General features: G+C 39.6%; 2 protein-coding genes across 2 annotated transcripts; both read left to right on the top strand.

Annotated features, from left to right (window-relative positions):
• Positions 1-1,648: 1,648 nt before the first annotated feature.
• On the top strand, positions 1,649-5,285 carry LOC148429190 (natterin-3-like). Its single transcript, XM_088424750.1, has 4 exons — positions 1,649-1,668; positions 1,888-1,984; positions 2,803-3,239; positions 4,550-5,285. Exons 2-4 carry the CDS (start codon positions 1,888-1,890, stop codon positions 5,189-5,191), a joined length of 1,176 nt encoding a protein of 391 aa, XP_088280876.1. The 5' UTR covers positions 1,649-1,668; the 3' UTR covers positions 5,192-5,285.
• A 1,585-nt stretch (positions 5,286-6,870) lies between these two features.
• Positions 6,871-10,805, top strand: ptrh1 (peptidyl-tRNA hydrolase 1 homolog). The gene is made up of 5 exons (XM_088421822.1): positions 6,871-7,340; positions 9,185-9,398; positions 9,471-9,570; positions 9,921-9,966; positions 10,044-10,805. The coding sequence occupies exons 1-5, from the start codon at positions 7,155-7,157 to the stop codon at positions 10,293-10,295; spliced, it is 798 nt and encodes a 265-aa protein (XP_088277948.1). The 5' UTR covers positions 6,871-7,154; the 3' UTR covers positions 10,296-10,805.
• The last annotated feature ends 2,641 nt before the right edge of the window (positions 10,806-13,446 follow it).

Below are 13,446 nucleotides of genomic sequence, written 5' to 3'. Positions count from 1 at the left end.
TATTTTCAATCACATAGAGTTCATACAAATCATTAAAACAAAATAATATATAGGTATTAAAATCAATACATAATATTACTAATATATATATATATATAATAATAATATAATAAAATAACAGTATAATAATAAGTATTAAAATCAATAAAACAATACGAATGCACGTAAGATAAATGAAAAATCATTATATTTCCAGATATAATAAATAAGTCATTTAAAACACTTAATGCAAATAACACAAATGCTTTTGAATAATAATCAAAATAGTACACATAAAAGAATGACTATACAACATGAAAACACGAATAGTACACATAGTACAAAAAGTTAAAAAACAACAATATAAATCATATCACACTGAGAATTAAAATTATTAGATAAAATCCCAATCAATGAAATGATACAAATGATGCAAAACAATTAAAAGGATAAACATGAATACAATAATATGATTGCAAAAAAATCCAGATTTCATAAAAAATAACAAAAAAAGTATGTTTATGATGTCCTTGTGCGTGAATAATGTAAGCCACAGAAGGGTGAAGGCCGCGCTGGGTGACCTTGAAACGAAGGTCGACCTGGCTGTCACCTTCACTGTCAAGGTCACATTCAGCCCGTGTCCCTTTCTTATCACTTATGACAAAACACCAAAGCTAATATTCTTATCTGTTGCGATAACCTAAGTCAATCTTGCCACTTTATCAGTTCCCTAAGTAAACGGAGAGATTTCAAAGTGTTAGCTTGCATCTCCCTATCTTGCCCTCACTTTGGATGTCGTCCTCGCCACCCAAAACTAATTGCCTTGCATTTTCAACCCTAACCATATGCTCCAAACGTGTATTGGTCAAAAATTTGGAATGGCAGTGAAATTGTTGCATTATAGCGCCAACTGCTGGTGAAAAAAACTAATTGCATGTTAGCTTGTGTTGGACTTGGCGGATGCTCGCCACAAGTACACAATTAGGCTCATACTCAGATCCATCTTGAGTTTCAAGCAAAGGAGGAGACTTTCAAATGAGGATCTCACATAAACTTTTAAAAGCAGAGTTAGGGTTTCAAGGGAGAGTTTGAACTAGGGTTAGGGTTTCAAATTAGTGGGTTGGGGTTAGGGTTAGAAACTAGGAGTGGGTTTCAGTTAGGGTTAGGGTTAATATTAGGGTTAAGATTTCAAAAGAGTTAGTTTCCAAGTATGGTATCAAATTAGAGTTTCAAAGTAGGGTTTCAAATCTGGGTTTCCAAATAGGGCTATGTTTTCGAATAAGTGATAGAGTTTCAAAATAAGTTTTCACAAGGGTCACACTTGTTGAATTTTCAATTGGGTTTAGGGTTTCAAACTAGGGTTGGGTTTCAAGGTAAGGTTAAAGTAGGATTATGCTCTCAGTGTAAAGTTACAAACTAGGCTTAGGTTTTCCAAGTAAGGTTTGAAATCAGGGTTAGGGTTTTTTACATTGGTTCTAAAGTAATGTTTGAATGCAAGACTGAGTTTTCCCAAAGATTTTTCGACAAGGGTTAGGTTGCCATTGATTTGTTGATGCTTCAAAGCGCGTTAGCCGTGTCTTGTCTCCTTTATTTTATATTGGGGTCAAAGGTTGTCACGGAGGCATTTAAACGGCTTTCGCTCGCGCCAAACGTTGAGACCAACGCGGCAGACAAGCAACCGTCAACAAGGTAAAGCTCCACTGCAAACATTTAAAAAAAAGCATAAAAATGCTGAAATAAAAGTTAAAATGGTCTCTTATATTGAACAAAATAACTTTCGTAAAAAAAAAATCATTAGTGAACCTTTTGTAAGAAAAATACTATAATAGTTTATTCAACAATTCTTATTTTATTCATTTATTTTATTATTTCCCAAAAAAAGAGTGTATTCATGTATTTATTTTGCAGATGAGGGCGTGTCTTGTTGCAGTGGTGTCCATGCTTCTGCTGGAGCTCTGCCGCCCGACACTGCAGGCAAACTCTCTTGATGCCCCGCGTCACTCCAGTGAGTCACACCGAGATAAATACACATTATTTTAATGTAAAAAAGTGTAACCTCAGTCCGAGAAAAATATATATATTATTCTTGTAAAGACTACTTAAAATGTAATTCTTTAAGAAAAAAGCATTTCTAAGCATTTCTGTATTTTTTTTTTCATTTTGAAAAATAGAACTTTTTCTTGAATGGTGTTGAAAAAAAGACTCAATTTGAACAAATATTAATTTGAGGTGAAAATAAATACTACATCATTTGTGACAAGAATACAAAAACATATTTTTAAATTTTGAAGAATACAACGTTCTGTAGAAGTTAATGCATTTTTGTGGAGGAAAAAAAAACAATTTTCTTGAAAGGTACTTGTGAAGAATGAAATATTTATCTGAGGTGAAAACTACAACATTTTTAACAAAATTACAATAACATTTGTATTTTTTTTTTAATTTCGAAGAATAATTCTTCCTGTAGAGTACAACTTGTAAAGACATGACCGGTGTCTGGACAAATATTAATTTGAGGTGGGAAACAAATACGACTCAATTTTTGGCAAAACTACAATCCCAGTACAACCTTCTAAAAAAAAAAAAAAAAACATTTTGTGGAGACATTTTCTTGACTTGTGTTGAGAAGGGATGACTCCGATTCATTTAAAAAGTAAGATTTATTTTTTTCCTTTTGCGATTTTTCCTCTTGAATATTTGAGGTGGAAAAATTGTTCATCTTGAACAACACAACTGTTCAGGAAATTATATTCTGAATACGATATGTCGTTTGAAAACGTTTTCAAATTGTGCAAACGTTTTTGCGTGGCCGTGTGTGAGAAGAAACGTACCCGAATGAGGCCTCGGGGGAGGTGGTCCCGCCCCTAGAGGTGTCCCGTAACCCCGCCCCACGAAACCCGGGCTCCTCCTCCTCCTCCTCCTCCTCGGCCGACTTCGGCGAGCACGCCAACCTCAGGTGGGTCCCATGGAACGGCTCGCTGCCCGACGGGGCGGTGGCCATCTTCAACGGCTACGCGCAGCGCACCGACTACGTGTGCAAGGTGAAGTGCGAGGCGGGTTTCTTCACGAGCGACACCTGCCGCTACCCCTACGCCGATAAGGAGTACTCGTCGAGCGCGTTCGACGTGCTGGTCAACGTGGACCGCTTCGAGTTCCTGGAGTGGGAAGAGGACTCGTACGGTTCGGTTCCGTCGCACGCCATCAGGACGTGCCGAGGCGTCGACATCTTTGTGGGCAAGAACAAGTACGGCCTTGGCAAGGTGGGCGCGCGTCACTTGCCAAAATAACACTCGGATGTTCGTGGAAAAAGAAACCACTTTTTGTTCTTGCAAAAAAATCCTAAGAGTTTACTACCTCATAACGTAAACGTATTACGCTAGAAAAGTGTTATATTTATATAACTTTAAAACAACAACTTCAAATGTATCCGTGTTTTTTATTACTGTCCAAAATAGTAAAAGCACAACATCACTATTAATCATAAAACCTTTAACATTAGCAATAATCCTAAAATACAACAGTTTTTCATTTCTTACAAAATTCAGCTCATTTTTATACTTTTATCATTTCATACAAAATCATCTCGCTGGCCGGATTAAACCCATTTGTGGCCAGAACTGGCCCGCGGGCTGTATGTTGGGCACCCTTGCCTTACACAAACCTTTAACCTGCATAAATGCTGTAAAAAAAAGAAAAAGTTAACGGAGTGTACAGTTTTAAGTATACTTACATAATTCCGACAGAATTTAATCTTATTTATGGTCAGTGTGGCAAGGGGGGCTTTGCAAACTATAACTGTGCTAGAATGTATTTTGCACTTCATACCGTGAAAGGTATCACATTAAAAACAATAAATGTATCATGTTAAAACAAAGAAAATGCATGACGTTAAAATATTGACATTATAACATTACTCGCAGATTGTAAATTGTCCTATGTAAAAATGTGACATTTATGTTTAAAATATGAAATTTAGATTTTTTTGGGAGTAAAATGATAAAATTTGAAATCTCTCATAACAAAAAACCATCCACATTAAAATGAAAAATGTATCATGTTGTAACATGAAACCTAGCACATTGTAACATTAAATTTTCTGAGATGAAACATTAAAATGAGAAATCTGTCCTTCTAAAGTGAAACACGAGATTAGAATAACTTATGTGAACAATGATAACATGAAACATATAATACAAAAGAACTGTATCACGTTATCATCCGTTTTTGCATTATGTGAAAGTCAATCATGTTGAAATGATAAATTTCACACAATGCAAAAACAGATGATTGTTGCACTTACATTACGTGAAAGTTATCATGTTGAGATGCGATTCATCATGTTACACTGTAAAACTTATCACATTAGATTATGAAATACATAAAACCTAGTCAGTTAGAATCCATCACGTTATAAGAAACTTATGGGACATAACTTATTATGTAATAACATGCCATTTTTTTCTGGTGCAGCAGCACTTCTTGTTACAACATTCCATACAACATTTGAATGAAAATCATTACAAAGAAATGCGAGATAAGTGTGAAACCGAGTTAAATGAATGGCGCAAAGGTGGTGAGCCAGCACGAGGCCTTCTTCCTTCCGTGGGAGGGCGACGAGTACTGGTACAAGAGCTACCAGGTCCTGCGGGTCAACCCGGACGTGTACAGCCAGCACATCTCGCACGTGGAATACGCCGTGGACCAGATGGAGCTCTTCCACCACCCGCCCGAGACCCTGCAGCTGGCCCAAGTCACCAACCTGGAGTGCCACGCCGTTCGCAAGACGGTGACGCTGGAGAAGACCAGCACCAGCGAGAAGACCTGGGACACGGGCCGGGAGACCCGCAACGGCTCCGTGTCCACCATGAAGGCCAAGGTGCCCATCCTGGGACCCGGCACGGTGGACTTCACCAAGGAGCAGACGGTCACCTTCTCGGAGGGGACCAGCCTGCTGGAGGCGGTCGGCCACTCGCTCAGCGTGGAGCTGGTGGTGCCGCCCAACTTCTCGTGCGGCGTCAGGATGGACGGACGCAAGATGACCGCCGACATCCCCTTCAAGGCCCGGCTGAGTCGCACCAACCACAACGGGGACACGCACTGGACCTCCGTCACGGGGACTTACGACGGCGTCAGCGTGGGCGAGATCAACGCCGTGGTGGAGCGCTGCCGCCCCGTGGCCGACGCCGTTCCGTGCCAGCTCATGGAGCGATGAAAAAGATGGCGTCTTATAAAATGGGATTCTTCACGAAGAAATAAAAGCTTTTCATGAACGTGTGCTTTTGTTGTCGTTTGTGTTTGGCCGCAAATAATGCTACCCCGCTAATCATCAAACGATCGCTGTGTTTCACTCTTCAGTTATATTTAACTTTATTTCGGACATTTCATCTTTCATCTTTCGAAAATCTAATGTGCAAGACATTTCAATAGACTCATTACTGAAGTTCATTCTTTTCCCTAAATAAAATGTTCAAACTGTGGGTTAAAGTGGCTTACCCGAGGTCTTCTAAAACCTCTTTTTGTTATCGTGTTTCGCTCTTTTATCGTTTTCATCTCAATTTAGTCGGGGCGGGAATCTTTGGCAGCCTCACAATTCGATTCTCATTTGGGGGTCTGCGATTTGATTCAGAATTGGTTTTTGACAATGATTTTGCATGCAAAATGATTTTATTGCCAATGTTTTCTGCTTCAATCGTTGTGCAAACAATCGTCATGATCTTCTCCAGTCTGCTTTGCAAGACAGAATGACAAACGGAGACATTAAAAGTGTCCATTTATTCATTAATTAAATTTTGAATGATAAGGAAAGAGCCTCACATGCAAACTTTATTCTTTATTTCGATTCTTTGGCATACAAACCACTACTAGAATAGGGGACAGAAGCCCACTTATTTCAATAGGTGTTGTAAACATCATTGACTAGATGGACAAATTATTGTAATTTTATAGATTTATAGAAATCCCACATTGTTTAGATATATGTATTTATTAGCACATTTTACTTTTTGAGCATGACATGTCTGACACACAATGACAGCATGGTTGACGCGTTTTTAGCGCCCTTAATCAGTGTTTTGTTTTTGTTTTGTTTTTTCCCAGTGGCAGTGTGTTGATATTGGTCTACAGGTCATGACGCGGAAATAACAATCAAATAAAGCTAATTGGTGTAATTTGAGCAGTTTTTGCTGATATTTGGACATCCTCATCATTTAAAAATCTTATCTTGTAATGTTACAACTTTATTGTTGTTGTATTTTAAGTTTCTTTTTCATTGTTTCTGTTCTTGTTTTATTACTATTCATTTCTATTCTTATTGCTATTTATTTATCGCTCGAACTTGGAATGTACCCTGTTACTCGGGGAAATGAATGGAATAAGATTTTCATTATGTGGTACACTACTACTATACAGTACATATGACAATAAAACTATTGAATCTTAAAAGGATACACTGTATTCTTAATAACATTTTAACGTTTGTCTTTGTATAATGTTGTTTTTTTTCTTTGCTAGATGTTGTATTCCTGTAAATTTGAGGGAAGCATGTTTTGCTTTGCAGTGTGAAATTTGGTAGGCACGTCTATTATGAGTTGAACCCCCAAAAGGTCACAAAGAGCTACTCCAGAAAAGAGTCTTTCATTTTGGTTTGAATGGCTCCTGGTGGACTTCCATGGCTCTTGATTTAAACGTAGGCGCTCCTCTCATTATAAAGCAAAAACCGGTCGTCTAAAAATTATAACAACTTGTAAAGGGCATGTTCTTAAATGAATCAATCTCAAGTGCACACATTTTGCTTGTGGAATTGGATGTTGTAGTTCTCAACTCACTACGCCAGATGTCGCTGTGTGCTACTGAAAGAAAAGCAGACTTATCTTAGAAGAAGAAGAAGAAGACGAGGAAGGGCTTTAAAATGACTGCGAGTGAATACTGAATTCGTTTTGATATTACTTATATAATGTCCCAAATGTCTCTCTCTCCTTGTTTTCCGCTTCACCGCTTTTAGTCTTTCGAGTTTTTTCTGTTGTTTAAAAGCATTAATAGCTCGCAAGACACCACGTGCTAACCCGTGATTGCTAAACGTACTAGCAGATTAGCAGTTTAAGCTACCACAGAGGGTAAACGAAAATAATGCTTTCCGCAACGATCGCAGTCTTTTATTCCACTTTGTCACCGGCCGAATGATAACGCGCATATTCGTCGGTATATTTTCGTGCCTTTGTTGCACTTTGAGCCTGCCACGCCGCTACTTTCTGATCATGCAACGTTTTTTGACGAGAATTGTCAGCCGCCTCTGGCTGTACGAGCCGGTGGCAACGGCGATGAGCTCCGAAACACAAGTGCAAGCACAAGCTCGACGAAGGATGGTAAGTCACCAGATATCTTCTTAAATATATATTTGTCTTATCTGCGATGTCACCAAAACTTCACTTTGGGCTGAAGTGATTTTCAAAAACTCCCGCAATGCTCATCCAAATTTAGTCTGAGCGAAACTCCGCTTGAAGGCACTCTTTAAATAATAATTGCCTAAGGGTTTAAACAAGCCTCATCCTTATAACCTATAAGTTAAGATTGATTCTGAACAAGTACTGTCAGCTCTTCGATTCGGCAAGTGATACATCGTCTCATTTTTTACCTTTAGTTTATTTGACATGCTGTCATGCTTACGATAAGTGAATGAAACATGGAGAGAATGCATACAGGTTAATTGCTGTACAATTAACTGCAATGCAGAGTGTAAGACTTGATCAATCAAAAATGATTGTGTACAATGTTATGAGAACTGGTCACATGATAATTAATATTAAGCTTATTCAGTCAAGGGGGAAATGATTACGACACTCAGATTATGAAAAAGAAATGCTTTTCACACAAAAAAAATGAAGATACTCCCTAATTATTAAATTCTATAAAACAAAACCTGAACATACTTTTTTTTCCCAAAATGTGACTTTATTCTCATGCTATGACTTGATTGTATATAAAAAATGTTTCTTTTTTCCCCCCATGGTATTTTTTTCCCTAAAAATACTGTTATTTTAATAGTCAACTTTGGAATATAAACGTTTTCTGTGTTTAACATTTTTTCCTGAATTATGGACTTGATTTAAAACAATTGTTTTATCATTTGTCTTATGTATATATAATATACAAGTATATGATGTAAGTGAGGGTAAAAATAACTATAAAGAAATTGTGTGCAAAATGACATATAGTAGTCACAATCACACATAACAGGGACACAAAGACTGAAACAGAAACAAGGGACAATGGGCACAATGGAGCCTGCCCTTGCGGGGGTGGCACGGGTGCCAGGAGCCGACCTCTCTGGACGCTTCTGGAAGGACGCCTTGGGTCTTCATGCAACGTAAAGAAAAAACAAAAGCTTGGAAGCGGGACGCAAAGTTGGCACACAGCAAAGTCACATGTTTTGTCCTCTTAATTTTTGAAAAAATATTACACTCTAATTAATGCCATTTCGATTCCCATATAATTTCTACTCCTTCCATCAACAATTTTATTCTCATACTAGCTAGTTTATTGCTCATGAGAACCTCTTCTCAATTGCCTTATCTTTATAAAAAAAAACTAGTTAAAGAATCGCTCATTAAAAATAAATTTAATCCTTTAATGTTATTATCAATTTTATTTGTTATATTAATTTTTTTGTAATATAATGTAATGTTAGATTTAGATTTTATTTTCTAATGATTTTTTTCTCTTTTAATCATCATGTTATCTCCTTTCTTATAGTCAAAATAAAAATTCTTGAATAATTATGAATCACTATTCACACTGAGTGATAATTACTTTTTTACAACTTCAAATGTTTCTCTTTTTTTTCCTTGACGTGGAAAAATAAAATTACGCACCACAGTTTCTTAATTTCTGACTTTTTTCCCCATAAATTCTTTGAGCAAAACATGACCTTTTTAAGATTACAGTTTTCCCTAAAAATGAATCGATAACATTAAAATTTCTCCCAAAGAAGGTCATTGTTTTAGCATTATTTTACTTGACTTTTGTCTTATTTTACTTTTAAAAAAATCTTTAAAAAAAGAAAAAAGTCTTGTGACATTTGGGGGGCAAAAAAACACATCATGAATCATGATTTTTTTTTGTGTGTGAATTTTTATATAGTTTTTCCTAAATATTTACTGATCTGATCCTGGGCTGCGCCACTATTCTCCTTTTGTTCCATGCACTACAGGTGGTGGGCCTGGGTAACCCGGGCATGGATGGCACCCGGCATAGCGTGGGCATGGCGGTGGTGGGCGCCCTTGCCGCTCGTCTGGGCCTGGATGAACGTTGGCGCGGCGACAGGCAGTTGTGCGGCGAGGTGGCGGTGACGAAGGCGGGCCACCTGGTGCTGCTTCGCCCCCGAGTTCTGATGAACGTCAACGGCGTGGCGGTGGCCAAAGCGGGTAAAAAAAAAAAAAAGCCGCCACCATTGACTTCTATAAAAGCAGACTGTAACACGTTCCCCTGCTGTTTAGCCAGCAGATATGGCATCCAACCCGAGGACATCTTGCTGGTCCACGACGAACTGGACAAACCTTTGGGGAAGGTCGCCATCAAACACGGAGGAAGCGCCAGGTTTGTACACAAACGCCACTTTCATGCAGTGTGCCAGTGAAGCGATTCATCAAGTAACTTGAATCATATGATTGCTAAAAAACGTTTCTTTGAACAAACAGCTAGCCGCGTTCTAGAACTCACGCCGGCTAACTCTCTCATTCGATGACGCTCACGTCAATCATCAGGCCAGGCCCCAGCTATTAAAGCCATACACTTTCAAAGCCGCAGATATTTCACATGAAAAGCAAAGCTGGCACTTCTGTAGATCGTAGTAGGGCTGGAGTTGAAAATGCTCAATTAATTTATTAAATACACCTATTTTGTTTGATCTCCTGGTGAAAAGCTGATCCGTTCTTTTCTGTCCACAGGGGTCACAATGGCGTCCGGTCGTGCATGGATTGCCTTCGCTCAGACGTGAGTACATATTTTGTGACTGGCGGCTCCCAACTAGAACCTCAATGCGTTTCGTCCTTTCGGTTCCCCGCCTTCAGGTGATGCCAAGGCTACGGGTGGGCATTGGGCGCCCGACGGGAAAGACTTCGGTGGAGCGCCACGTCCTTGGCCGCTTTGGTGCCGAGGAGCGAAAAGTACTGGACTCTGTTTTGGTTCAGAGTGTCGATATATTGATGGCTCAGCTCCAAGATCAAGATGATGAAGAAGAAAGGTGCTTGTCTTCCTCCCCGCCACCAGGGGGCAGACCAGCCAAAGGCGCCAGCATAGAACCTTTGCAGACACGCACATAGCATATGGAAGCTAGCCGGTTAACAATGGACGCTAACGCAGCCTCAGCTTTAAACTTCTGGCAAAGATGAACTCCATTCACTACACCACAATCAAGTGTTAAGGAGCAACCTACAAAAACAAAAGCTGATATTGACTTACAAAGATTACAAAGATACCTACAAAGAATATGCTGGCCATTACTCACGAATATTGAAGTTCTTGTGTTCACAAATAAGTGCCACGATCCCTAATTGGCCAACAGGTGTGGCAACCTTACAAAATAAAATGTCACGGCACTCACGTCTACCATTTGTGATTTGTTGAATATGCTGCTAATGGTTAGCATTGAATGCTAACAATGGTATACAATCATGTTCAGTGTTATTTTTCTGGATAAAACAGTTCAGTCAGTGTTTTTTTTTTCTGGATAAAATACAACGTACCAACCTCATGTACTCACAATATCCAAAGAAATGTACTTTGTTCAGGTGCTGGAAATATTTTCCATAAAGTTAGTTGGTCAAAAGTGAGTTGTGCAATGTTTTTCTCCATTAGCTTCACATTAAAAGGCTAATCATGCATGGGCAAACTACGGTCCGGGCCCTGTTAGTTTTTTTTGTTTTTTTTAACCCTGCTTGCCAAACGTACTTGTCATTGCAAGACTTTGTGAGTTGTGTCATTGATATAGAACAATACCAGCCGTCCGTCAGAGGGGGAGCCCACTTTCCAGCGCTGTTTTACACAAACAAGCGGGTGCGAGGGGACTCAGGGGAGGGGTCAAGGGTGGAGGGCAGGAGAAGAAACGTCCGTCGCGAGCGGGTCGCAAATGAATGGGGGCTTTACAGAGAACCGTGCGCGGAGCGCCACTACTAGCGAGCAGTCCCCGATTCTCGACAGGCCTGCAGCGGCTTGCCTCGGAGCAGGTGGCTGGTGGCAGGAGAAGCATTAGAATCGGCTTCCAGCAGAAGTTTAAACACACTTGAGGCCTGCAGACGGCGGGGACGAGCAGGTGCATAGGCAAGCTCCGGAATTCCCGTTTTTTTTTTTCTGCTTACTCCAAATAGGAATAAATCGAGTGGATTTTCTGCAAGTTGTTCCCGTTCTGTGGGCTCTCGCGGCTGATTGTCCAAACGCAATTCTCGTGGAAATGTTCCCAAATCCAACGCGAGAATTGTGCGTGGACATCTGTTGCTGGCCGCTCGTGCACGACACACTCGCTCCGCTTGCGCGGCCGCGTGCCTGTTTTCGCCTTAATTGCACTTGTCGTTTTGTTTTTGTTTTGTTTTTTTTGTTTTTTTTTTGCATGTTTAAAGAGTAAAAACTAACACAAAGATTTTTTTGCATTTGTTGTTGGGCTAAATTTATGTCGGCTTAGTAAAAACAGTGATGGGTGCGAACATTTGTTGTCCACTTAGTTTTTTTCACGGGGATTAAAAAATTTGCATAATTCTTGAGTAATGTATCATTTTCTTTCTTTTGAGAAGGTCCGGAAGGTGCCATTGATGCAAGTACGTGCATATTGTTTGCAGCAGAACTAAGAATATTTTGAGAGGGAGATGTTAACCTAGAACGTGATCATTAGTTGTTTTAGATTAAGCGAAAGAAGTAAGGAGCGGTTGAATTTCACGGTTTAGGAGCCCAACTGGGATGCATAGTCATGCTCTCACACGGCTTTGATGACCCTAATCCTGAACATACATAAGTGTGTGTGGTGCTGCTGCGAATGCAACTACACAGAGACGATAAAACTAAACACTACCAACAACACAAAAACGCATCTATTCATTCTTTTTCTTTTCACAAGCTTTAGTTTGGGCTAACTTATTTAGAACACAAGTCTGCTAGCACATTGTGATTACCATCATATGCTGTGGGAACTGAGTGGCTCATCAATCAAAAGTGTTATATCCTTTGTCCTGAATAAGCCTGGCCACCCATCTGAACCAAACGCAAAGGCCAAGGTCAAATGGCCTTTCCGCAAAGAACCCCACCCCTATTTTGACCCATTCCAATCACATATCAGATTGAACCTGGTTTCTGGCACTTTCAGGTTTCTTACTGTTTTTGTAGGTCAATTTATGACAAGGCGAGTTAAACTCTTAAGGACGCCTGAAAACAACTGAATGACCTTAAAACAGTGGCTTTGAACCCAACTGGCAGATTCCTTGTTTTTTCAGGCATGCCTTCTTATATGAAAAAAGAAAAAAATCTCAATTCAAACTTCCATTCATAATAGACATGTCTACCAAATTTCATGTTTCTCAGTGAAACTATCCTCAGACCGGCTGCATTTTTCCAAGAAACGTCAACACACAAAGCGTTGGGACTTTTTTTTTTGTCTAGTGGCCCTTTTAGACCTCGCTTGTGACCCCCGCCATGACAAGCATCCATGGAAAATTTGCATGTGAAAGAAGCTAGGCCAAAAGAAAGAAAATGGGGGGGACTAGAGGGCGGGGTCTTCCCTGACAGATGTGGAGGGCTTGACGGGGGAGCTGCAAAGCAGGAGGGAAATAGGACAACTTTCTTACTTTGTGCCGATTGTGACGGGAAGTAGTTTGGATGGGGGAGGAAGGAAGGGAAAAGTTAGCAAATGTGTCTGTGAGGTCATCTCCTCCTCCAACGTAGATATCACAGACGCAGACGTGGCTGTCGTCACCATGACATCATCATTTCATCAACAGATGTCTCCGAAATGACACGACCATTAGATGAAACAAATACACAATTATTACACTCATACACAACCCCAAAACAACCCGTCCACTAACCCACCATTACACACCAACAAAATGCAGACAACAGAAAATAATCTTCCTAAACATTAAAAAAAACTAAGCATTTACACAACACATCTAAATAACAATTTGCCACCACAACACACTAAAAAAATGCATCCCCCCTAACAGGGCAGAATGACACAACATATAGAAAACCAATTGACATCAACGTCTGCATAATCCCTACAAAACTACAAATCAAGAGAGCACATCATCTCAACATAACACTTAAAACACAATATTCATGTCTACACAATGTAAACCACAACACTAATAAAATGACATGCACGCGCCACAATACATGCAACTGCACACCCGCAATTACACTAAAATTTCACACAACTCCAACACATTCGCAACTTAAATAATTCTCCACAACCATTACAAAACTACA

The sequence above is a fragment of the Hippichthys cyanospilos genome, chromosome 1 (genome assembly GCF_059441005.1).
Source record: "Hippichthys cyanospilos isolate Australia breed blue-spotted pipefish chromosome 1, RoL_Hcya_1.0, whole genome shotgun sequence".
NCBI classification, from domain to species: domain Eukaryota; kingdom Metazoa; phylum Chordata; class Actinopteri; order Syngnathiformes; family Syngnathidae; genus Hippichthys; species Hippichthys cyanospilos.
The sequence above is the reverse complement of the archived record's forward strand: the minus strand, read 5'-3'. Positions and strand labels throughout refer to the sequence as shown.

What these genes read in the sequence shown, in the direction of transcription:
- LOC148429190 (XM_088424750.1), top strand. Translation starts at nt 1,888, where the DNA reads ATGAGGGCGTGTCTTGTTGCAGTGGTGTCCATGCTTCTGCTGGAGCTC. An exon ending in TGATGCCCCGCGTCACTCCA is followed by an intron (nt 1,985 to 2,802) that starts GTGAGTCACACC and finishes GTGTGTGAGAAG; the next exon opens with AAACGTACCCGAATGAGGCC. An exon ending in ACAAGTACGGCCTTGGCAAG is followed by an intron (nt 3,240 to 4,549) that starts GTGGGCGCGCGT and finishes AATGGCGCAAAG; the next exon opens with GTGGTGAGCCAGCACGAGGC.
- ptrh1 (XM_088421822.1), top strand. Translation starts at nt 7,155, where the DNA reads ATGATAACGCGCATATTCGTCGGTATATTTTCGTGCCTTTGTTGCACT. An exon ending in CACAAGCTCGACGAAGGATG is followed by an intron (nt 7,341 to 9,184) that starts GTAAGTCACCAG and finishes CATGCACTACAG; the next exon opens with GTGGTGGGCCTGGGTAACCC. An exon ending in TGGATTGCCTTCGCTCAGAC is followed by an intron (nt 9,967 to 10,043) that starts GTGAGTACATAT and finishes CCCCGCCTTCAG; the next exon opens with GTGATGCCAAGGCTACGGGT.